At 34.7% G+C, this 25,161-nt stretch overlaps 3 protein-coding genes across 4 annotated transcripts; all 3 read left to right on the forward strand.

Annotated features, from left to right (window-relative positions):
- LOC112418172 (uncharacterized) lies at positions 1–11,164 on the forward strand. Its single transcript, XM_039829164.1, has 12 exons — positions 1–9; positions 795–1,358; positions 1,638–2,855; positions 2,976–3,303; positions 3,766–4,021; positions 4,110–4,326; positions 4,557–4,877; positions 4,994–5,520; positions 6,017–7,214; positions 7,299–7,652; positions 7,934–8,171; positions 9,198–11,164. The coding sequence occupies exons 1-12, from the start codon at positions 1–3 to the stop codon at positions 11,162–11,164; spliced, it is 7,197 nt and encodes a 2,398-aa protein (XP_039685098.1).
- Positions 11,165–11,613: 449 nt separating this feature from the next.
- Positions 11,614–12,698, forward strand: LOC25480596 (uncharacterized). Its single transcript, XM_013586943.3, has 3 exons — positions 11,614–11,725; positions 11,851–11,981; positions 12,337–12,698. Exons 1-3 carry the CDS (start codon positions 11,642–11,644, stop codon positions 12,662–12,664), a joined length of 543 nt encoding a protein of 180 aa, XP_013442397.2. The 5' UTR covers positions 11,614–11,641; the 3' UTR covers positions 12,665–12,698.
- A 2,927-nt stretch (positions 12,699–15,625) lies between these two features.
- LOC25480597 (DNA-directed RNA polymerases IV and V subunit 2) lies at positions 15,626–23,971 on the forward strand. Of its 2 annotated transcripts, none has more exons than XM_039828767.1 (7): positions 15,626–16,678; positions 17,125–17,337; positions 17,904–18,784; positions 19,429–19,720; positions 20,584–21,528; positions 21,782–22,053; positions 23,187–23,971. In XM_039828767.1, exons 1-7 carry the CDS (start codon positions 16,223–16,225, stop codon positions 23,686–23,688), a joined length of 3,561 nt encoding a protein of 1,186 aa, XP_039684701.1. In that variant the 5' UTR covers positions 15,626–16,222; the 3' UTR covers positions 23,689–23,971. The 2 variants fall into 2 exon arrangements, with proteins under 2 accessions (XP_039684701.1, XP_039684702.1); XM_039828768.1 differs by lacking the exon at positions 15,626–16,678 and adding an exon at positions 17,528–17,716 and having other exon boundaries at positions 17,198–17,337.
- The last annotated feature ends 1,190 nt before the right edge of the window (positions 23,972–25,161 follow it).

Genomic DNA, 25,161 nt, shown 5'->3' on the forward strand with positions numbered 1-25,161 from the left:
ATGACTATGGTACTCCATCGTCCCAAATTGTATGTCGCTTTGAAAAAAAAATTGTTTCAAATTATATGTCGCTTTACAATACCAATGAAATATTAATGTTATTTTTCCTATTATACTTAACTATTAATTACTCTCTCTTCTTTTAATTATTTCATTTATCTTTTCCATACCATTTATTAGGGATAATTTTGTAAAACAACTCATAATTTCTCTTCCCCACACAATATTAATTACATTTTTTAATACGTGTGAAATGACCAAAACGTCATACAATTTGGGACGGAGGAAGTAGTATTTTAGACAAACATGGAACAAATAGTTACAAACAGCCCCAAAGTCCACAAGCTTTGTTAAGGAAGGAAACCGAAACGATTTGTTTGTTTTTAATAAAGAATGCTATTTTTCTTTGAGAAATTCTTGTGTAAAATAATGAAAAGGTCTGTTTGTTTGAAAAGTTACTTTTATAAGACTATCCCAATTCCCACTCAGTTCACATCTTTTTCACAATATTGAGAGTGCATGCATAATACTACAGTTCTTTATCTCTGTTCTTCGTTAGTATTAACAAATCCATTTTCAAGTTTCCACTCATCAGTTCAGTGTTTCTTGAAGTGAAAACTCTTGAGATTCTTAGTTAGGAAGAAAACACAATGAACCGTTCAACTTCAAGGAAGAAGAATGCTAGTTACTATTTACAAAAACAAGGTTTTGAAAACTTCTTTCTCTTACTCTATCACATTATCATTTTCTTTTCCTTTTCACCTTTACATTTAAATTGTTTTTTGTTTTTGTAGATGGATTATATCGATTTATTATTCAGTTCTAGTGAACAATATTTTAAGTCATTTGTGTATCCTTTATTGGATGAAACTCGAGCACAACTATGTTCTTCCATGGAAATTTTGTCAACTTCACCTTATGCAGAAGTGATTTCACTTGAGGAGTCAAGATCACATTCATATGGTAGGAATCACTACGTCGTTAAAACTGATACTTGGAAAAACAGGTCCTCTGGTCATGGAAAAGAGTTATACAAAACATTGTTTGGCGATGTTTTTATTTTGGCAGATTTTAAACCTGAAACGGTTAATGATTTGCAAAGGTCAGGAAGAACGTGGAGTTTTGTGTTGTCGGCTGGTTTTCTAGATGAGGAGATCCAAGGCGAAGATGATGATACTAAACTTATGCCTACTTTTAAAGTGATTGCTTCTGAAGACATTGACATTGATGAAATGGGGCAAAAATCTTTGTTTATTATATTCTTGACGAATATAACACCTAATAGAAGAATATGGAACGTGCTGCATATGGGTGGAGAGTCAAAGCTGATTAAGAAAATTTTATGTCCCAGTGTTGTGGTAAGATTGATTTGAATTGGTGTTTCAAAGTCAATATAGTGTAGTTTAAATTATAAGTTGTTCATGTTATTTTGATATTCATTGTTGATTGTTTGTTTTAGTTATTTATAGCACTATTGTAGAAGAATGTAGTCGGAAGTTATGTTACTTGATTTTTTTTTATAAGTTGTCAATGCAATTTTCTAGTGTGCTGTTATTATGGACACTGTCTATTTCCAAGTAGAACATATTTTGTCATTTGATTTTTGCTAAAACTAATGGATGTATGCATTAGCACAGGTTGAAGAAAGCTGTGATTATTGTTCTCCGAGGACCGATGCTCTTAGGGATGATGAAATGTATCAAAGGCTGTCATCTGAGCTGAATGAGTCACAAAACAAGGCAATTTGTGCTTGCCTTTCTTCCTTTCATTGCAATCATAAGTCTACCGTGGATCTTATTTGGGGTCCACCAGGAACCGGTAAAACAAAAACTTTGGGCACACTGCTTTTTGCTCTATTGAAAATGAACTGTAGGACTCTTGTTTGTGCTCCTACAAACATTGCCATTAAGGAAGTGGCATCACGTGTCTTGAGCATGGTGAGAGAATCATTTGATAGAAATTCTGATGCTTTATTTTGTAATTTAGGAGATATGTTGTTATTTGGAAATCATGAGCAGTTGAAAGTTGGGGCAGAAATTGAAGAGATATATTTGGACTATCGTGTTAAGCAACTCTTACTGTGTTTTTCCCCATATAATGGTTGGAAATATTACTTTGTTTCAATGATTGCTCTTCTTGAAAACTGTGTTTCCCTCTATCAGATATTCATTGAGAATGAGATGAGAAAGGAAAAAGATCAAACTGATAATAATAACTCTAAGGCAAAAGATGACGGCCCTTCAAATTCTGGTGAGGGGATGCGCAAATCTTTTGTTGAATTTGTCAGAGAAAGTTTTCTGGCTATAGTATTGCCACTCAGAGACTGTATTTCCATCTTATGTACTCATATAGCCAGAAGTTGTATTATGGAACATAACTTGAAAGATTTGACCCACCTTATTTACTCTCTCGGTTCATTTCAAGCTTTGCTGTTTAAAAATAATATTGTCTCTGTAAAACTGGAAGAACATTTCTCTCCTCCTGAAAGTCAACACAGTTCTTTTGGGTCAGCTGTTGTAAGTGCTGCTGAATACTCATTGCACCAGAGCAGAACCGAATGCCTTTCTCTATTGAGAACCCTTAAAGTTTCACTTGGTGACCTTAACCTGCCAGATGTTGTGGATGAAGAGTCAACCAGAGAGTTCTGTTTACAATCGTCTTCATTAATTTTTTCCACTGCTTCTAGTTCCTTTAAGCTGCATTCTGTTGCCATGAAGCCACTAGACATTTTAGTGATTGATGAAGCTGCACAGCTGAAAGAATGTGAATCTATCATACCTCTACTACTTCCGAACATACGCCATGCCGTTCTTGTTGGAGATGAACGCCAGCTACCAGCAATGGTTGAAAGTATTGTATGTAGTCTAAAAATGTCCCGTTTAGTTCATTTAGTACCCCTGTACCTACATTTTCACCAAGTCTAGAAATTGTTTCATTGATAATTAGTTCTAATGCTCTACCTTTATATGCCTTAGGTTTCTTACGAAGTTGGTTTTGGAAGAAGCTTATTTGCAAGACTGAGCAAATTGGGTCATCCAAATCACTTCCTTAATATACAATACAGGATGCATCCAGCAATAAGTTCATTTCCAAATTCATGCTTCTATTTGAACCAAATTCTTGATGCTCCAAATGTTATATCAAAGAACTACAGGAAGCAATATCTCCCAGGCCAAATGTTTGGTCCATATTCATTTATAAATATAATTGGTGGCACCGAAGAGTTTGATGATGCTGGACGAAGCCAGAAAAATATAGTTGAAATGGTGGTTGTGATGCAAATAATTAAAAATTGTTTTAGAGGTTTGTGTGCGCGTGTTTAGAATATATATATATGTAATTGAATCCTCGGTTGTGATTTATCATGTTAGCATTTTTCTTATTCGTTGCATAGGAGTATACTAGTTTGTAGAGAAAATATCCTTGAGATTGTGATTGTCTAAATGTATGTGTTTAGGTAACATTTCAAACATTGATGTATTAGCATTCCTATATCAGAAGGGAAAATCTTCATTGTTTTTTAAACTGCATGCTTGCAATTTGCTTAAAGTATAATAGTATTCATAACTTGATTTACTTTGTTGGGAAAACAATGTTTTTTAGTTTAAAATGTGGTATACACTTGATATTATTAAAAAAAAAAATTGACCTGTATGAATTAACTTTTGCCTGGAATATTTTGTGGAAAACAATGTTTTTTCGTTGATGTGAACATATATATTATAGAAAAATAATTCCAGCTTAATTCTGTTGCCTGGAATGCAGCATGGCGTGACTCAAACGAGAACCTCAGTATAGGTGTAGTGTCTCCATATGCTGCCCAAGTTTTTGCAATTCAAGATATGCTTGGGAGAAGGTATGATAGTCACGAAGGATTCAGTGTGAAGGTGAAAACAATAGATGGTTTTCAGGGTGGTGAGCAGGACATAATTATCTTATCAACAGTCAGAACTGATTGCAGTACTTCACTTGGGTTCATTTCCAATAACCAGAGGACTAATGTTGCTCTAACCAGAGCTAGGTAAAACCTACTATGTGTTGTTACAATTGCATTTGTTTTTGTCCAAAACGAATGTTTGCATCAATACTATTGTTTTTATATTCAACAGGCATTGTCTATGGATATTGGGAAATGAAAGGACCCTAGTAAGTCAGGAAAATGCATGGAGATATTTGGTGCTTGATGCTAAAAAACGCCAATGTTTCTTTAATGCTGATGAAGACAAGGATTTAGCGAGAGGTATTTGGGATGCCAAGAAAGAGTTGGATCAACTTGATGATTTGCTTAACGCAGACAGTAGCATTTTTAGAAACTCCAGGTGGAAGGTATTTGGATTGCCAATCTTGTAATATTACTTATTGTTTTTCTTATCATGTTTTTTTGAAGAAACTAAACTAGCCCACTGAAATTGGCCTCGAGGAGAATCGAACCTGAGACCTTGAGAGGAGAACACTCCAAGGTCTTACGCCAATACCACCAGGCCAACCCAAGTAGGCTGTTATTCTTATCATGTGCTTGACCTTCAGTTCATATTCCTCCTTCAATGATTGTGCAGGTTCTTTTCAGTGATAACTTTCTTAAGTCATTTAAAAACCTTCCATCAAAGCGGACAAAGAAGTCAGTCATCGGCCTCTTACTCAAACTCTCCAGTGGGTGGAGACCAAAAAGGATAAAAGTGGACTTGCTCTGTGGAACTTCATCTCAGATGTTAAAGCAATACAAAGTTGAAGGTCTCTTTGTTGTTTGTTCAAAGGACATAGTAAAAGAATCAAATTTCACTCAAGTTTTAAGGATATGGGATATACTACCTCCAGAGGATATTCCCATAGTAGTGAAGCTTCTTGATAGTATTTTTGGAAGCTATACTGATGACTTTGTACGTCGCTGCAGTGAATAATGTTTTGAGGGGTGAGTACTTTGATTTGTACATTATTACACCTAAGATTCTTTAGCTAACTGATAGTGTTTGTGTTTTGTTTCTTTTCTAGGAAGACGGAGGTTCCAATGTGTTGGGAAAAATCTACAGAAATCATCAAAATTAAGAATCTTGATTATAATGGAAATGAAGCAGAATCAAGCAGTTGCGATCAAAGAATTTATGTTGAGAATTCAAGGGTTGAGGAAAGTTTTTTATTGATGAAATTCTATTCTTTATCGTCTGTTGTGGTTAGCCACTTGCTTTCTGATCGTAACAGTAATGAGCTGGAACTTCCATTTGAAGTATCAGATGAAGAATGTGACATAATACTCTTTTCTAAAAGTACATTTGTATTGGGTCGCTCTGGTACCGGGAAAACCACTGTTTTGACCATGAAGTTATTTAAAAAGGAAGAATTGCACCATGTCGTTCTTGAACACGTATATGGAATTAAGAGTGTTGAAGTTCCTTGTTTGAATGAGGATAAAGAGTATAAAGACAATTCTACTGTGAATGACAGGCCTGTCCTACACCAATTATTCGTAACAGTGAGTCCTAAACTGTGTCAAGCAGTGAAACAACAGGTTGTAAGAATGAAAAGGTATGGAACTTCAACTTCAGACTATCACCTTTTATTTCTTCTTTTTAGATAAGTTACTGTTAGTGTCTTGTTGAACCTTATTTGCTATCAAAGGATATCTTCACCTACTAGTTACTTTCAAAAGCTAAAACTGTATCTATAAGTTTTCTGGTTGTTGTATTTTAATAAATTCACGTTAATTTTTATTGTCCTAACAACTTTTATGGAATTGTTTTTATGGACTAGCATGTACTCATTTGTGTCTTTTATCAATCTATTCATTCTATAATGAGTTTCTATGAGCATCTCCCACATGAGTACTCCTATGCTTTCTATCTTGCTTACATCTATGATTTTTCTCCCTATGATTCCATGATTCTCAGCAGCTTTCATATAATTTTTTTGTTGTTTCTAACATGAACTTTTAGCTTCCTTCTTGTAATTATTTTGTGATCTATTATGTTACTTTTACCATTTTTGATATTGATATCTAATATTATTTATGTTGTGCATACAGATTCATAGGGGGTGGGGATATTTCTGCTGAAATTTGTCCTAATGAAGATGTAGTTGATGTTGATACATCAATACAATTTAAGAATATACCAGATTCTTTTGTTAATCTTTCCGCCAACTTATATCCACTTGTGATAACATTCCATAAGTTTCTAATGATGCTTGATGGAACTGTGGGGAATTCCTTTTTTGAAAGGTTTAGTGATCAATCTTCTTTAAGTGAGAACCTTGGTGTAAGATCTGTTGCTTTGGAGACTTTTATAAGGAAGAAGGAAGTGACTTATGAAAGGTTTGATTCATTATATTGGCCACATTTCAATTCCCATTATACCAAGATGCTAGATTCATCGAGAGTGTTCACTGAAATCGTGTCTCATATAAAAGGGGGTATGCAATCTCTGGATCGTGGTGAAGGGAAGTTAAGCCGTCAGGATTATGTTTCCTTGTCTGAAAATCGATCGTCTTCTTTAAGCAAGGAGAAAAGGGAGATCATATATGATATTTATCAAATTTATGAAAAAATGAAGAGGAACAAAGGGGATTTTGATTTGGCTGATATTGTTGTTGACCTTCATCGTCGACTCAGAATTAACAAATATGAGGGTGATGAAATGCACTTTGTATATATTGATGAAGTTCAAGATATAACCATGAGTCAAATTGCTTTATTTAAATATGTGAGTCGAAATGTAGAAGAGGGTTTCGTATTTTGTGGGGATACTGCACAGACCATTGCAAGGGGAATTGATTTTAGGTTCCAGGATATCAAATCTCTCTTTTACAAGAAATTTGTGCAAGAATCAAAGAGAAGTTCCGTTAACCACGGAAAAGATAAAGTGAAAGTTTCAGAAACCTTTTTGTTGAATCAAAACTTTCGAACTCATGCTGGAGTTTTGAAATTATCCCAGAGCACCATTGAGCTTCTTTATCGTTTTTTCCCTCATTCCATTGATGTTTTGAAGCCTGAGACCAGTTGGATATACGGGGAAGCTCCAGTTGTTCTTGAATGTGGAAGCAGAAAAAATGCCATTGTAACTATTTTTGGCAACCCTGGACATGACAGTGGGAAAATTGTTGGCTTTGGAGCAGAGCAAGTGATTTTGGTCCGTGATGATTACGCTCGGAAGGAAATTTTAGACTATGTTGGAAAAAAAGCTCTTGTTTTAACTGTTTTGGAGTGCAAAGGGCTTGAGTTTCAGGTAGTTAAAAAACCATCTTGTCTGATTCATTTGTTTTGAATGTTTTGTTTATTTATTTTAATGGTCATTTGTGTTATTTTGCAGGATGTACTGCTGTACAACTTTTTTGGCACTTCACCATTGGAAAATCAATGGAGGGTGATTTATGAGTATATGAATGAACAAGATATGCTGGAACCTACAGAATCCAAGTCTTTTCCCAGTTTCAATGATTCCAAACACAACCTTTTGTGTTCTGAGCTTAAACAACTATATGTGGCTATAACTCGTACAAGACAGAGATTGTGGATTTGCGAGAATACAGAGGAGTATTGTAGACCCATGTTTGATTATTGGAAAATGAAGCATCTTGTACAATTCAAAGAACTGGATGATTCCCTTTCTCAGGCAATGAAAGTTGCTAGTAGTTCAGAAGATTGGAAGTCTCGTGGCAAAAAGGTTGTTTTTGCGGTCCACCATTATATTCATTGTGCTTTCATAGTAATGAATTTTATTAATGTCTCATTTTTCTGTTAGATAGTTATTATAGATTTATAATTTTCTTTGCGGATTAAATTATTTATATACCTAAATACCTCGTAGGTGATATTATACTATATCACAAATAGTTTTATACTTTTATTACAATGTAATGTGTAGAGCAAAGCTTTTTGTTTTACCGCATATGTATAGTATTCTTTTTTTCTCTAAATGATATTAATTTATCCGTTCCTTTGCAGTTATATTATCAAAATAACTATGAGATGGCAACAATGTGTTTTCAAAGAGCTGGGGACTCTTATTGGGAAAAAAGGTCTAAGGCTGCTGGTCTTAGGGCAACTGCAAACCGTTTACATGACTTGAATCCTGAGAATGCAAATGCATTCCTCAGGGAAGCTGGTGAAATTTTTGAAAGCATAGGAATGGCGGAGTCTGCTGCCCAGTGTTTTTCTGATTTGGGAGATTATAAAAGAGCAGGTATGAACTTCAGTTTTGGCATCTATATCATTATTATATGGCATTTTCTATTGAAAAATGTAAGGACATCATTTTAGAACACAAATAGCATGTTTGTACTACAAGTTCCATATTGTGTTCATTTTTTCCGATTGTAGTTTGAATCTGCTCAAGAATTTTAAATGATGAAGTTCTTTTAACTAATGAATATATAAATCTATCCTCATTATACAATTTGGTTACAAGTGGTTCTGTAATATAAAACTGGACACCAACATTTGGAAGCTGTCTCCTTGATTTTGATTTTATGTGTTGTTTGGTATTCAGATGATTTCTCTTTTCTACTCACCTTAATAAATTAATTCTTCTATGTTAATAATAACATTGAACAACAGTACTACACTTATATGCATGAAGTGTGTATGAAACAGTGCCAAGCACCTACAGTAAATTTGTTTACTTCCAAGTCATATAACTGTTCTTTCACTATAATTTGTTCTTCCAATTTCCAAAGATATGGAGAGTATATAAGGAAATAGAAGAAATGCTGAAATCATATGTAGGAAGAGGTTGATATGCTAACAGGTTGGCTAGTGATGGTATTAGGAACAATTTTATTGAGAGGTTGTTTATGGGGAGAGGGCAATCTGGTAGTCGTAGGAATATCTCACATCTTTGGGAACTGAGAGATAGTTTCTTTTATTCAATCTGCACATTTTGTGACTTGCATATTTCCTCCAGACAAAGCATGTGTTGTGGTTACAACTTTCATCTATACCTAACTTCTATTGTAGTTACCGATACTATTTAAATGACTTCTGGTTATGTGAGTGTCAGTAATAGTTTTGTTGTTGATGATTCCGTTTGATTTGAGTTATGGATTTGACTTATTTTGTTGTAGAAGCAAATATTATAGGGTAATCATCTTTTTTAGTCCCCTAATGTCATTGCCAAAGCTTACACAAATTTTAATTGAATCTCATGCTTAGATTATTTTTTGTATTATGAACTTTTACTCTTCAAAATTCATCTTATTTTTGCTAACAGGGAAGATTTACTTGGAAAAATGTGAGCCTGATTTGAAAAGGGCAGGGGATTGCTTTTATTTAGCTGGTTGTCACAAAATGGCAGCTCAAGTGTATGCTAGAGGAAGTTTCTTCTTAGATTGTTTGAATGTTTGTGCAAAAGGTGGATTGTTTGACATTGGCTTACATTACATTCAGCGCCGGAAACAAAATGAAAGTGTGGATCCTGGTTGGGCTAATAGTCATGATCTGTACGCAATTGAACAGAAATTTCTGCAAAAATGTGCCCGAAAATATTTTGGCAACAAAGATATCAAATCTATGATGAAATTTGTTAGAGCTTTTCATTCGATGGATTTGAGGCGTGAGTTCTTACAATCATTAAGCTTACTTGATGAGCTTCTTGAATTAGAAGAGGAATCAGGCAACTTTATGGAGGCTGTAAACATTGCTAAGATGATGGGTGATATTCTTCGTGAGGCTGATCTGCTAGGAAAAGTTGGTGAACTCTTGGAAGCATATGAACTTGTGCTTTTCTATGTACTCGCAAATTCTCTTTGGTATAAGGGAAGCTTAGCATGGCCCATGAAGCAGTTTACACAGAAGGCCGAGCTTTTGGGAAGAGCGTTGGCATTTGCAAAGGAAGTGTCAAACAGCTTTTATGAGCTTGCATCCACAGAAGCTGAAATACTATCAAATGAGCATGATAACATTTTTGAAATAATGAATCAGTTGAAATCTTCTCGCATCCATGGGAGTATCCGAGGGGAAATATTATGTTTGAGGAAACTGCTGGATTCTCATTTTCGTATGAACACCTCTAAGTATGTATGGCAAGACAATATGTTAGATGTTTCTGTTGAAGGCATGATTTTGAAAAATCATTTTTCCGTGGAGACATTGTTTTATTGTTGGACATGTTGGAAGGATAACATTGTTCATATGCTAGAATCCCTTTCAAATTTCAAACCTCAAGAGCCTCATCAGCATTGCAGTTATGTAAAGTTTGCATTCAATTATTTGGGTGTTCAGAAGCAGATTTATAATCTCAAAGACGTTTACCTTTTGCTCATCCCTGATGCAAACTGGGTGAAAAAATTGGGAGATAGGTTGCTAAAGAATGGTAGGCTAGTCTCTGTTAATGTTCAACCTTTAGTTTCTGTTGTTCAAAATTATTGGAGTTCAGAGTTACTATCTGTTGGCATGGATGTTTTGCGCAACCTCGATGCACTCTTCAAGTTTTCAGTTAATAAGGCTTTTTCTGAATTCTGTCAGGTACAGTCTTTATTGCATATCTATGAGGTCTCAAAATTTCTTCTCAAGTCTAAATGTTTTAGCCATGGACACGGTAACTTGAAAACATTGGAAACATTTTACAGAACGCCAATCGAGTGTTTATTCCACCTTCTAGTCCCCCTTGACTGGAAGAAAACACTGACAAAAGAAATGTTTTATCTAAGGGAAACTGAAGCTTGTCAGAATATTATGAAAGAGGTGATCTATGAAAACACTAAACAGAAAGGAAGATTGACCTATGGTCAAATTGGAAGGGTGGTAGTTATGGTTCTTGGTACAGCTAATGTAAAAGATGAACTGTTTGTGCAAATTCTGAAAAGATTTGAAGATGACAATACACCCTGGAAAGAATTCATTCAAGGCGTACAGTTAAATTCAGCAAATGAAGTGACTTTTGAGGTTGATCGCACTCATAGGCTTTTCAAAGCATTGGATTATACTTATCGGGTGAATTGGATGAATGAAGTTGACTATATGTCTCCCAGCTGCTTTATGTATCTTATTGAGCGGCTGCTGCTGTATGTATCACATTTGAACGGCTACCGGAAAGGTTTCATTTACGTAACAAAGTCATCTTTCACTGAATGGCTAATTTGCCAGGATGAAAATTCTCTTTCAAAGTTGAGCTTTGTGCCTGTTGTACAGTCAGACATAAAACCTGTCCTTGATTTCATTGCAAAACATCCTGCATGAGTTATTACCAAAGCCTGGATAAAAAAATCAAACTTGGATGTGAAGAATTATTTTACATCGCTTCTCATTAGATTGGTTTCTTCAGCGTGTTTGCTTCATCTCAGCTCTGGTGGGTGTGTACGTTTACTTCATGATTTGTTGAAGGAAAGCGATATAACCGCTCAATTGCCTTTGGAATTTTTCAATGTTCTTCGGAAAGGAAATAAACACATGGGTTTGGAAGTCATTGCAGAGGCATTTAAAGTAATTGGAAACCCCTTGGTCATTGTCAGGCTTCAGAACAGTTCTTCCAAAATCGTGTGTTCAGATGCTGTGTTTGTGGATTTAGGGACGTGCCAAACACGAGAGCTCATATTACAAATATTATTTCCTCGCAGAGTCGACAGTATGGCTGTGGAAACTGCAGCAGTAATAACAGAACCCTCTATTTCTGTTTTAGATCAGGCATTGGATGGACAAATTCAAGATGGAATTGACATGTCTATGAATTTTGACTGCTTCTGGGATTTGTTGGAAAAATTTGAGTCGGCCACCGATGTATCATGTATTAAAATAATACAGGTGAGCCCATTTATTTTTTTCCTGTGTTTTAAATAAAATGAAAATGTAAGCCTCTATCATCAAAATATTTATATTCTTTTATGACAAGTATATTGTTTTTTCACCTTTTTTCATCATCTCTTCAGGATTTTTTTTATCCTTGCATTCAACTTTTGACTTCGTTGGTACAAAATCCTGTTAATCTGGAAAACAAAAATGAAATGGGAGAGTTGGTGAGTTTGCTTGATGAAATGAAGCAACTTAAAGCCTCATCGAGGTAAGTTATATATGTAACTTGCACAATTAATCTTATTCAAGTTTTTTGGTTCAGCACTTTAAGACTTCTGTTCACATATTCGATATCATATATGTTACGAGAAATATTAGGATAATGATAAATAGAAGATAAATATAGATTATGAATTAAATTTTCAATTGAGGATACATATGCATCCTCAGTACACCTAAACGGCTTCCATTATGAATCAAACTAATGGTGGTTTATAGAAGCTAAATCTTCTAATCGATAATTTGGCAAAAGAATTAATTTAAAATTCATTAGGTATTTGTTTTTCGCTATCAAGATCTTTATTTTTAGCCAAAACTTGACAAAATATTCATTTTATTCTCAGCCTCTTCTCCATTGATACGGTGACAGAGAAGTGCACTACAAGTGAACTCTCAAACAAAATTTCTTCAATGCCATCAAAAGTAGCACACATCTTGAATCAGCTGAATTTGTCTTGCAAGAGGAATACCAATGTTCAGTCTGATCCATCACAAGCCAACACTGCAGTAGGCAATGATGACCACGGACAAGCCGTTTTGAAGGAATCAAAAGAAAACATGTCCAACAATTCTCAAGCTGCAGTTATTTCAGGACAAGGAAAGGCCAAGGAAAATAACAAGCGGAATAAATACAAATCCAAAAATAACAAGCGAGGGAAAAAGAATAAGTGAAAATGCACTTATGATAAACTTTTTGGCGTTTTGTTCATTCAAATGTTGTAGTAATGTTTTTGTTTAAACTTCAAACTGTTTGGTTTTGGTATTTCCTGACTGTGAAATCTTTGAAGTAAACCTTTGAAAAGTATTTTAAAGATTAATTAATATGAAAATGTATCCCTTTATCATACTTGTTCTTTGTACCCTTCTTTTCAGCTTAGTATTTTTCATAGTTCTCTGATGAATCAGATAGTCTTTTTTGGAAAAATGTGAAATGAGGCATGGACACGGGACACAGCACGGACACGGCTAATCTAAAAAAACCTAGGACACGGACACGGACACGGCTTTATATATTTTACATGTTCATAAAATAAAAAATTTATGATCACAATTTAACTCTAAAATGAAAAGCAAACTTTATGTTTATTTAAACTCAACACTTTGTGTAACAAAATGATGAAATCATGTTCAACTCACCCCACATTGAGAAAATCAACCTTTTTTTTTTTTTTAAGGAAAAAATGTTACTACTATAAACCTGTGGTGGTAAAGGTTCATAGTATTAGACTGGTGCTAGTCACACCCCAAAAAAAACAAGTTACACCCCAGAATGACTAATATACCCCTAAGTTGAACGTAAGTAAACTAAATTTACATTAACCTAAATTGAACATAAGTAAACTTAATTTACATTGAACATAAGTAAACTAAATTTACATTAACCTAAATTGAATTGAATAAGTAAACTGAATTTACAATAACCTTTTATATCTAGATTGAACGTAAGTAAACTAAATTTACATTAACCTAGATTGAACATAAGTAAACTAAATTTACATTAACCTAAATTGAACATAAGTAAACTTAATTTACATTGACATAAGTAAACTAAATTTACATTAACCTAAATTGAACATAAGTAAACTGAATTTACATTAACCTAGATTGAACATAAGTAAACTGAATTTACATTAACCTAGATTGAATAAACTTAATTTGCATTAACCTAGATTGAGTAAACTGAGTTTACACTAACCTCTTATATACATGTAAACTGAATTTACATTAACCTAGATTGAACATAATAAGTAAACTTAATTTACATTGACATAAGTAAACTAAATTTACATTAACCTAAATTGAACATAAGTAAACTTAATTTACACTAACCTAAATTGAACATATCTCATACCAAAACAAACAATAAACAAATAGAAACTCATTGAAAATGAAATTCATGAAATTCACTAACCTTTATGAATATAGTACAGATCAATAACAAAGATGTTGATTCAGATATTGGTTGCGTGATTTGTGGATGAAAGGGGGTAAGGGTTCAGAATGATCATAAAAGATGGGTTTTTAAAAATTTACATGAAGAGGGCAATTTTGGTATTATTGTAAAATTTTAAATAAATTTGGGTGTAACTAGTTTTTTTTTTGGATGTGATTAGCACCGGTCATAGTATTATATTATATTAATTCAGAAAGGACAAAGTCACAAAATGTGTGGTGGTGGTGGTCATGTTTTTGGACAAAACACGAAGCAGCAAAGCAGAGGAACATAAACGGCGACGGCGATTACAATAAAAACCATGAAATTAGAACCAAGAAGAAGGGAAGGAAGCAGACGGCGGCACCGGAAAAGGTGTGGTGATGGAAAAGGGGGCGGCGAAAACACTACCTTTCTCTACTGATTCTCTAATTCTCATTCTTTTTCTTCATTTTTTCTGTGATTGGCCGCGTCGGTTTACACCAGAGCAGTCTCGGATCCGTGTCCGACCAAATGTTTTTTTTGTTTTTGTTGGATACGGCAATATCCGCGTCTGACGCGAATCGTACGCGTGTCGTACGTGCGTCCATGTCGGAACCGCGTCGGAGACGGCGGCACGGCGAATCTCAGCCGCGTCTGTGCATCACAGGTCACTGTAAACAGTTAAATTCGGTTTCTTTTTGGATTTAAATTTTAAAATGTTTAGTGACACAAACTAGTTGTACAAAACGAGTGATTGAGATTCTGGTTGTCTTTCAAATTGCAAGAGACGGCAAATGTATTTATTTATTTTTTTGTTACAGAGACATCAAATGTATGATGATGATGTTTTGTTAAAATGATTTTTTACTGAAATGAGCAAGTAATTTCATCAAACTTTTATACAGGCTAGCAAACAAGTTACAATCAACTAGCAAATTTTAAAAAATAAAATAACTACTAATCTTTAACTAACATCTCTAATACAAACTCTTGGACTAAGAGCGTGTCTATGATTCAATTTTATGAGAAATAAAAGTGATGCTACAAACATAAGATTTGAAGAGTATTACATAGGAAGAAAAAAAAAACAATTTAAAGTCTAAATTATACATAAAAAGTTAAAATTTAAAGACCTTTTAAAGTGTTTGCGCTAGAGATACTCGTTAGCATTTTCCTTTATTAAATTATTCCTTATGTTTGTTTCAAGTTATAATTGTTGATTTTCGGGAATAAAATGATAGGAATGTATATGCCTATGTTTGTTACAAGTTTACTAAATTTTATTCCCGGGTATAAAATGTTCCTGGGAATAGAAAAAATTTCTCAAGGAAAAGGGTGGGAATAAAGTTCCCATGGAAATGAGAATAAATTCATAAATAGTTTTCCTATTATAATCCCTATTTTTATAATTCCTAGGAATATTATAAAGCTAACCAAACATATTTTTTCTAAATTCCTTGGAATAAAATTCCTATCTTTATATTCCAAAAAATGTTATTCATAGGAATAAATTTGATAAACTTAAAATAAACACACATTTGTTGGTATATCATTTTTTGCCGCGTAATACCATTTGGCCAAGTCAAATCAAATCCAGTATATATAATTTTTCTCCTTTCAAATCAAACCTTATGGTGAGATAATTTTTCATGTCTCCACTTTTCCTAGTTTACCTCTCTAGTTGCCTTTTGCCATGGTTTGCTTAGTTTATTCTGTTCTAGGATGTGGTTTCTTAAACAATGAGTCTTTGTTAACATATCCGCGGAATGCGCGGGTTGGGAACAATTACGATTATGCATCGTATCAAGTAGAATGCCCTGCCCTGCATCACTAGATTGGTTACAAAATAACACTTGTGTCACAATACCTTTCAATTTGTGACACTAAACTGGTTACATAAATTTCATATACCTCTTTTACTTACATTCTTTAATGAATTTTTAGAAACAACCTCTTTCTTACTTATATCCTCAATGCACCATTTGTTATATTGTGAAATCTTAGATTCCTTATGTCACAAATAACCTCCCTTCAACTTCTTACTACTACTACTTGAAAATGGATTTTTATCAAAAAAGAGGTTACGGTTTTGCAAAAATAGAAATAGAGATCTCAAATTTACATTTAAACCTCCGTTTAAGTCCTTGTTTAAGGTGGGAAAGTACTTATAAAATTTTCCCACCATGGAATGGAAAATTGCTTTTGCCCACTAAACATTTCCGCAAAAACTCAGAGTCACACTCCACATTACACTAATGGTGTAAATTGTACCAAAATCCTTTCTCCATAAACCCTAATTTTCCATCTCCTTACTAATGGAGGATCACATAGGTTCAAGCAAAGACGCTAACATCTACACTGAAATGGACATCGACCTCAACGATGAAGATCCATCCAACGCTGAAATCCTCAACGAACTCGGCGAAGATATGTTCAAATACTTTTGCAAAAGAGCTTCCGTCATGTTCTTCGATCAATACGGTTTAATCAGTCACCAAATCAACTCCTATAATCAATTCATCACTTCTGGTCTTCAATCCGCTTTTGATTCCTTCGGTGATCTCACTGTTACGCCGGGTTTTGATCCTTCTAAGAAAGCTGTTGATGAACATTACCAATATGCCACGGTTAAGTTTGGGAATGTTACGCTTGAACGACCTAAGTTTTGGTGTGGTGAAGGGAATGCTCAAGAGATGAAGATGCTTCCGAGACATGCTAGGTTACAGAGGATGACTTATGCTTCCAAAGTTAAAGTTGATGTTCAACTTCAGGTTACTCATTTTATAAAGTTTTCATTTTGAAATGTGGGTTAGCTTCATTTTGAATTTTTTGTTCTTATTTCATGTTTTTGTGTTATGACCTATAATTTTTTGACTTGAAAATTACTTGGGTGTCTTTTGGTTTTTGTGTTTAAATAGTAGTAGAGCTGGAAATAAACACATAGGTGGTGTTTGTATTTTATAGTTCAAATAACACAACTGCATGTGTGTTAATTACAGGTGTATTTTGATGTTCATTTTGAAAAGTGGGTTAGTATGATTTGAAATTTGTGTTTCCTTTTGATGGTTATGTGTTAACAAGAAATGATTTTTGACATTAAAATCACTACGGTGTCCTTTGGTTTTTGTGGGTGAGTTGTAGAAGATGAAAAGTAAGAGAGATAGAAATAAACACGTAGAGTGTTTGGATGTTGATGTTCTGTGTGTGTTAATTTCAGGTATATGTTCCAAAGAAGGTTCGGAGTGATAAGTTTAAGACTGGGAAAGAAGAGTATATTGATAGAGAGATCAAGTTGGATGAGACAAGGGAAATAACTATTGGTAGACTGCCTGTTATGGTCAAGTCTGATCTTTGCTGGATGAGTGAAGCTGAAAAAGGTGACTGTGAATTTGACCATGGAGGCTACTTCCTGATCAAGGGTGCTGAGAAGGTTAGCTATAATAATGATTTATTTACACCTGTTTCTTTCTTGTTTGTTACTGATTTTTTACGTTTTAGGGTTACATATGTTTTTAGTCCTATAAAATTCACAATTGTTTATGGTTAGTCCCTGCATGAACTTTGTTAAATTTTAGTCCCTACTTTGCTTTAGGGACTAAAATCACTTGTTTTTTGTACAGTGTTATCCAATGGAAGTTATGGTGCCTATTGGTGGGGGATTTTGACCTCGCCGATGTGGTGAATGGCGGTCGATATTGCGGGTTTTTCTTCCATAAATGCGCCATATAGTGGCCAAAATTGCAGAAATTTGGGTCTCCGCCACAGTATGCCATAGACAATACTGCTTTTGTAAAATGTTTTCAAAACAGGTACTAATATTTATCTAGAGACTAAACTAAAAAAATTGCATTTTGATTGGGATTAAGAACGCATTTAGCCTACATTTTAATGCAGTGCATTTATGTTGTATTTATATTATTTTCTTATTTTTGTATGTCTATATTATATCTTTGCAATCATCTCTTTGCCGCTGATTGTAAATTGCTTTTGTTGCAGATTTTTATTGCACAAGAGCAAGTATTTCTGAAGAGGCTCTGGGTTTCAAATATTCCGTATTGGGCTGTTGCTTTCAAGTCACAAATGAAGAGAAATAGGATGGTTGTTAAATTGGTGGAAGGTTCCACGGAGGGAATTACAAACGGAGAGAAGCTGCTCACAGTATATTTTTTGTCTGTCGAGATACCTGTATGGATACTGTTTTTTGCTCTTGGTGTCACGTCAGATAAAGAGATTGTGGATCTCATTGATTATGGAGAGTCAGATGGAAGAATTGAAAACATTCTCTTTGCATCCATCCGTGAGGCAGATGATAAATGTGAAGCATTTCGTAGGGGAAAGAACGCTCTTCTTTTCTTAGAGGAACGTGTAAAAGGCGTGCAGTTTCCACCCGCAGAATCTATTGACGAGTGCTTTAACATGTATGTTTTTCCGAACATTAAAGGATTAAAAAGAAAGGCAAGGTACCTGGCTTACATGGTGAAGGTTCTTCTACTAGCGTATACTGGCCGCCGAAAAACTGATAACAGGGATGATTTTCGAAATAAGAGGCTTGAGTTGGCTGGTGAGCTGCTGGAGCGCGAGATTAAAGTGCACTTTGCACATGCTCGGAAGCGAATGGGAAAGGCTCTGCAGAGAGACCTTTATGGAGATCGAGATGTTCGTCAAATTGAGCACTATCTTGACGCTTCCATTATTACAAATGGTCTCCAAAGAGCGTTTTCTACTGGAGCATGGACACATCCTTTCAAAAGGATGGAAAGGATATCTGGTGTGGTTGCAACTCTTGGGCGAACCAATCCATTACAAACCATTGCTGAATTAAGAAGAACAAGGCAACAAGTTCAGTACACAGGAAAGGTCGGGGATGCTAGATACCCGTAAGTTACTTTTAACTTCTATTTTATTCTTTCTGTAGTTTGTGTCAATAGAATTGTTTTATCCTTGCCGACCGAATGAAAGTTAAATATGAACATCATACTAAATCTTATCACTGATAATCCTAAACTACTTAAACACATGTGAAGGCCCCCTGTAATATTGCTACCAATCAACAAGAAAACTAAAACTAAATAAAATTATCTGGTCATTAAAACTCACAGTTTATAGTGCTGCCTGTGTAGACTAGATGCTGAGTTTTTATGGTGGCTATCTCTGTTTCTTCCATTTCAAGTTCAGTATCAGCTTCTGTAACGTGCCTTCATTGAGGGGACATAAATGTAAAATCAGTACGTTCTAAATGCAATGGTTGGGTGATAAATCATGTTGAAACCTGTAAATTAATCTCTTCTTTAGTCATCGCTAGCATGAGTATAACTTTATAAGTATCGACTTCCCAACCTTTACATGGATTGATCTAGTCTCTGGCATTGTCTTAGTAGCTTCAGATTTGTGTAGTGCAATGATTACTTGATTTGTCTTCTAAGTTTAAAGTTCACAGCTGCTGTCTTGTATGTTTGAACTATTGCTTTATGATAAAAATTTAAATGCTTTCATTTATTTTAATGGAAGCTTATGATTGCAGGCATCCTTCTCACTGGGGTAAGGTTTGTTTCCTTTCTACCCCAGATGGTGAAAACTGTGGACTGGTAAAAAATTTGGCTGTCACAGGAGTAGTAAGTACCAATGTAACTGAATCCGTACTTCCTCAGCTGTTCGATTGTGGGATGGAAGAACTTATTGATGATACTATGACTGTTCTGGGGAAAAAAGACAAAGTCTTCCTAAATGGGGACTGGGTTGGAGTTTGTTCAGATTCCACATCATTTGTAGCAGAGCTACGAAATAGAAGACGGAAAAATGAGTTGCCTCATCAGGTTCACTTTTAATCTCTCATTTTGATATGACCGTGTATTCTACCTTTGTCATATTTTATATATTTTAAAGCACTTACTTTACATATGAGTCATGGAGAGAACCCATATGGTGGAAAAAGGTTGTTGTTGTATGCTGTTAATTTGATATTAAATAGCTTAACCTAAAGCATTTCAACTTGCAGAGCAGATGATACATAAATTAACAAATAACATAGTTATGTATTAAGTATCTGGAAACTTGGCCTTTATTGAATATAATAATTTTGCAGCTTAGTTTATGTCTAACATATGATTAAATGGTTAGCATGATAATATTTTGAAATTTGCTTTCTGTGTGAGCAAGACCATGTCTCTATATACACTACCTCTGCAAAACACTGTGATTTATGTGTCCCTCTCCTCTGTCAAAGATTGATTTATATATATTATGTTCCCAGTTATCTTTCAATTTACTCATTTGTCAATAGCTTGTCATTATTTCAGTTTTGAAACTTTATTGTTTTGATAAGATTGTGATAGCACCTTTTATAGAAATAGAGAACAACAGCTTAAAGGGAAACAGTTGCTCAAAATACTAAATTAAAAAATCTCAATGCTGAGCATGCACATCTCCCACTTCCCCCTTGTGAGAAGCTTCCAATACTGCTTTTTTCACATTTCTTCCTCCTACGTTATGTTTTCAATTATGTTGACTTTGTAAGCTTTCGATTGTATTATTGTTTCCCTATTTTTTTCCCTGGTTCAATATATATAAAATATGCCGTAGCAATTGCAATATAAAACATATGCTGTAGTAATTGCAATAAATTTGTGATTTTGTTGATTTTGATTCTTTGAGCCTAGCGTTAACCATTTCTATTTAGGTGGAAATCAAAAGAGATCAGTATCAACAAGAAGTGCGCATATTATCTGATGCAGGAAGGATTCTCCGTCCACTCTTGGTTGTTAGTAATCTGCTCAAGATTAAAGGATCTAAGTCGGAGCATAAATCTTTCCAGTCCCTATTGGATAATGGCGTGATTGACCTGATTGGTCCTGAAGAAGAAGAGGACTTCAAGACTGCTTGGGGTGTTCAGTATTTGTTTGGCAAAGAGAGAAAATCTTCCGTGAAGTACACACATTGTGAACTTGATATGTCGTTCTTATTGGGTCTAAGCTGTTCACTTGTTCCATTTGCAAATCATGACCATGCTAGGAGAGTGTTGTACCAATCCCAGAAGCATTCTTCTCAGGCTATTGGCTTTGCTACGACAAACCCAAATATAAGAGTCGATGCTTTGTCTCACCAACTGTTTTATCCACAAAGACCACTCTTTCAGACAATGACATCTGATTGTCTCGGAAAACCTGGATATCTTGGTCAGAATAAAGTTGTTCCGAAGTCTGAATTCTATAATGGGCAGAATGCAATTGTGGCTGTCAATGTACATCTCGGATATAATCAAGAAGATTCCTTGGTTATGAACCGTGCTTCTTTGCAACGAGGTATGTTCAGATCTGAGCATACAAGGAGTTACAAAGCTGAAATTGAAAATAAGGAATCTTCAGAAAAGAGAAAGAAGCCTGAAGACATTGTTAATTTTGGAAAGATACAGAGTAAAATTGGTCGAGTTGATAGCCTTGATGATGATGGCTTTCCATTTGTTGGAGCAAATTTGCAGAGTGGCGATATTATCATCGGGCGGTGTGCTGATTCCGGGACGGACCATAGTATAAAGCTAAAGCACACCGAAAGGGGTTATGTTCAAAAGGTTGTGCTGTCTTCGAATGATGAGGGGAAGAATTTTGCTGTTGTTTCGTTAAGACAGGTAACTGGTGGAACCAAAAACTACTTTAATGACGATGCATGCTGTCTTATGGACGAATTTTTTAGGGTTACTGCACTGAACAACAAACATACTGAATACTTAAATGCAAGTTGAGATGGACATGCAAATATATAAGTTTGTTCATAATCTGCACATGGATGTTTTATTTATGTTCCACAACTGAAATCTAATTTTTTTTTACCTAAGTTGTATTTGACCACTAAGAAAAGCTGTTATTTAATAAAATTTGCAGGTTAGAAGCCCAGTTCTTGGAGATAAGTTCTCCAGTATGCATGGACAGAAGGGTGTTTTGGGTTTTCTGGAATCTCAGGAAAATTTCCCCTTCACAAAACAAGGCATTGTTCCTGATATTGTTATAAACCCACATGCATTTCCCTCACGACAAACTCCTGGACAACTACTAGAGGCTGCTTTGGGAAAGGGCATCGCTTGTGTTGGTTCACTGAGAAATGCTACTCCTTTCTCCACTTCCTCTGTTGAAGCCATTACCGACCAGCTTCATAGGTAATCTTCCATCATGATTTAGTTTACTTTAATTGCAGTTTTGGTTAATTGTATTTTATGTAGGCCTGTTCACGACTCATTAAAAAACTGAACCGAACTATGCACTGCCAACTTCACTAACCGCCAACTTCTTAAAGTTCAGTTCAGTTTACTTTAAAACCCAGTTTGGGAAGGAACTTGAAATACCGGTGATCAATGCTTAATAGTACTAGTATTAGTATTCGTTTGATAATAGTACTAGCATTCGTTTGCTCATTCTGCTACGTATTTCTCAATAACGTGCTCATTGCTGGGTGCCGAAAGCCTGAAAGCATGTCAGTACTAGTGTCCAACGCAACAAAGAAGCAGTGAAGCTTTGAGACTAAAATTGTATTGAAAATGCTTCTTAAAAATATATGTTAATAATCTAAATATGTGCATATTTCTTAAAATTCAGGAGTTGTCAAATTTGATTTTTTTTAAATGTATATTTTCTGCAATTATTTCTTTAAGCTACTATTATTACTATTACGCGAATTTATTTAAAAATTTCAAATATATTAATATTTATTTTATCCTAGATCCAAATTCAATGAATGGAATGAAATATACCTTACTAACATATCAGAGATTGAAGTGGCAACGGAGTAGCATCCTCCTGTGTTTTTTTAAAGATCTACTCATAACACTTTCTTTGACTCTGTTCTTAGTTTCTACTACACTCTCGTTTGTTTCTTGCAAGATTGAAAACTGAAGTGGTAATTGAGCAGTTCGGTTCAGTGTACTACACTTCACAATGGTTTTGTTTTTACATTCACCAACCATTGACTGCATAATTGCAGCAATTTGGTTCAGTTCATATGAACCATTTTTTCAGTTCAATATGGTTCAGTTCAGTTTTCTCTCTTAACTGAACCATGACAGGCCTAATTTTATGTTACGCAGGTCATTTCTCTATCAACGAGGAACTAGTGTATTTAAATTTTCGCTCTTGCTTACTGTATGACTATGATATTTCCCATTTAACAATAATGTCTTTGCAATTGTAGATTGCATTAGCTCCAGACTCGCTTTAAATTTAGGAATTTCATCCCAAAGTTTCACTTTAAGTTGTCATGTTTTGTTGCTGTTCTGAGCCCTATTTATATTTACAGAGCTGGCTTTTCAAGATGGGGGAACGAACGAGTATACAACGGGAGGACCGGTGAAATGGTCCGATCACTAATATTTATGGGCCCAACATTCTACCAGCGTCTGCACCACATGTCCGAAGACAAAGTCAAATTCAGGAACACCGGTCCAGTTCACCCGTTGACCCGACAGCCTGTCGCTGACAGGAAGCGATTTGGAGGTATCAAGTTTGGTGAAATGGAGCGTGATTGCCTGATAGCTCACGGTGCATCAGCTAACTTGTATGAGCGCCTCTTCACCCTGAGTGATTCATCTCAGATACACATTTGTAGTAAATGCAAGAATGTTGCAAATGTGATCTTGCGACCGGTATCTGGTGGACGGAAGATTCGAGGTCCGTATTGCCGTTTCTGTGAATCAGCCGATGACATTGTTGTGGCAAGTGTTCCATATGGAGCAAAGTTGTTGTCTCAGGAGCTGTTCAGCATGGGCATTAATCTCAAATTTGAAACTGAGCTTTGCTAAACAACTACTTTTTAATTTGTCACCTCTCTATGCTTTCCCTAGACTAGACTTTTGAACTGTGTACATATCAGTTTGGTTCATGGATGTTGTTTCCGTGATACCAGTTATGAGTATTTAATGACAGTCATCCTGACCTGATTTTCTTGAATGCCTTTGCATTTGTTTTCTTTTGAATTGTTTAAACTTTAAAGTGGAATGCTCATATCCGGAAGCTCCTCTGCTAGAAAACTAACGAATGATGGGCTGCTGTTAGTAGTGAATTGTGATGTTTCTTGTTTTTTAATGTTGATTTTTATTTATTATATTTTTGCTAATTAATGTTACTTGACGACAAAAGCAGGATTTTTGCATACTGGTTTTCTAGAGCTGATGACTCTGCCCTCCAAAATAAATGGTTGGAAATTGTCAGCAGTTAAACATGCAGTAAAACCTTTTTTTTTTTTATATAGTTATAGTTAAATAGTTAAATGGGTTAATAAATCTTAAATTATACAAGTCATGTAGTTGTAGAAAAGATTGTATCATTATAATTACTAATTTCAGGTTTATTTATACTAATTTTAATCCTGTATTGTAATTTAATAAATGAATTTGGTCTTATAATTTTTTTTTGGATTACAAAGAGGCCTAAGTACTAGCTTGGAAAAAAGAACAAACTATTAATTAATAAGGTGTGGAGTCGAAATACCAATAGACTCAATTAAACATAACAAACTAATATGAGCAATGCATGACATCCACACAATTATTTGCTTCAAGATACGAATAAACTCCCGCCAGGGACGTATTGAAAGGGGTGGCTCTAGCCCCTCCCCCTGATACATAATTACATATATGTGTTGTTTTGTTTTAATAATTTCCCCACTCTATAGCAAATTATTGCAGTTACGATATTACTATAATAATAAGCGAACTTGTAAGAGACTTACTATCATTAAGCACCTCTTTGGTATAACAGTGGGACCTTGAAACATGCGTTTTTTAACCAAAGCTGCTGTGAAAATAGGAAGCTGGAAAACCAAGCTTCTATTTTCACCGGAGTTTTAGACGTGATTTTTAAAAACCTACACCACCCCAAACACACCATGTTCCATGCACATTGTGTTCAATTGAGACATTTAGATTTATAATTGGTGCATTTGTGTATTTAACTTGAAAATTGTAGTAGATTAGTATATTATTAAAAATCTTTCACCCAGCATTTCATTCCTTCATCATCAATTGTTATGAACGATAGAATCGGCACATTGCACGAAAACGATAATTAAGAAAAGGATATATATTCTCTCCTGAGAAAGAGGGGAAAATATTTATTGAACATCAATATTTTGAAATTTAATTAAGGATTTTTAATTGTTTTCTACCAAATAAAAAAAGGATTTTAAACTTCAATCAGTAATAAAGAAATCCATAAAAATAATTAAATGATTAAACTTAAATGGTTAATGAGTTCTAAAGAATTGTTGTTGAGAA

This window comes from Medicago truncatula, chromosome 8, assembly GCF_003473485.1.
Source record: "Medicago truncatula cultivar Jemalong A17 chromosome 8, MtrunA17r5.0-ANR, whole genome shotgun sequence".
Lineage (NCBI taxonomy): Eukaryota > Viridiplantae > Streptophyta > Magnoliopsida > Fabales > Fabaceae > Medicago > Medicago truncatula.

What these genes read in the sequence shown, in the direction of transcription:
- LOC25480596 (XM_013586943.3), top strand. Translation starts at nt 11,642, where the DNA reads ATGTCTATGAATTTTGACTGCTTCTGGGATTTGTTGGAAAAATTTGAG. An exon ending in CATGTATTAAAATAATACAG is followed by an intron (nt 11,726 to 11,850) that starts GTGAGCCCATTT and finishes TCATCTCTTCAG; the next exon opens with GATTTTTTTTATCCTTGCAT. An exon ending in CAACTTAAAGCCTCATCGAG is followed by an intron (nt 11,982 to 12,336) that starts GTAAGTTATATA and finishes TTTTATTCTCAG; the next exon opens with CCTCTTCTCCATTGATACGG.
- LOC25480597 (XM_039828767.1), top strand. Translation starts at nt 16,223, where the DNA reads ATGGAGGATCACATAGGTTCAAGCAAAGACGCTAACATCTACACTGAA. An exon ending in TGATCAAGGGTGCTGAGAAG is followed by an intron (nt 17,338 to 17,903) that starts GTTAGCTATAAT and finishes CTTTTGTTGCAG; the next exon opens with ATTTTTATTGCACAAGAGCA. An exon ending in ATTACCGACCAGCTTCATAG is followed by an intron (nt 22,054 to 23,186) that starts GTAATCTTCCAT and finishes TTATATTTACAG; the next exon opens with AGCTGGCTTTTCAAGATGGG.
- LOC112418172 (XM_039829164.1), top strand. An exon ending in CAGGTTGTAAGAATGAAAAG is followed by an intron (nt 5,521 to 6,016) that starts GTATGGAACTTC and finishes TTGTGCATACAG; the next exon opens with ATTCATAGGGGGTGGGGATA. An exon ending in GGAAGTCTCGTGGCAAAAAG is followed by an intron (nt 7,653 to 7,933) that starts GTTGTTTTTGCG and finishes GTTCCTTTGCAG; the next exon opens with TTATATTATCAAAATAACTA.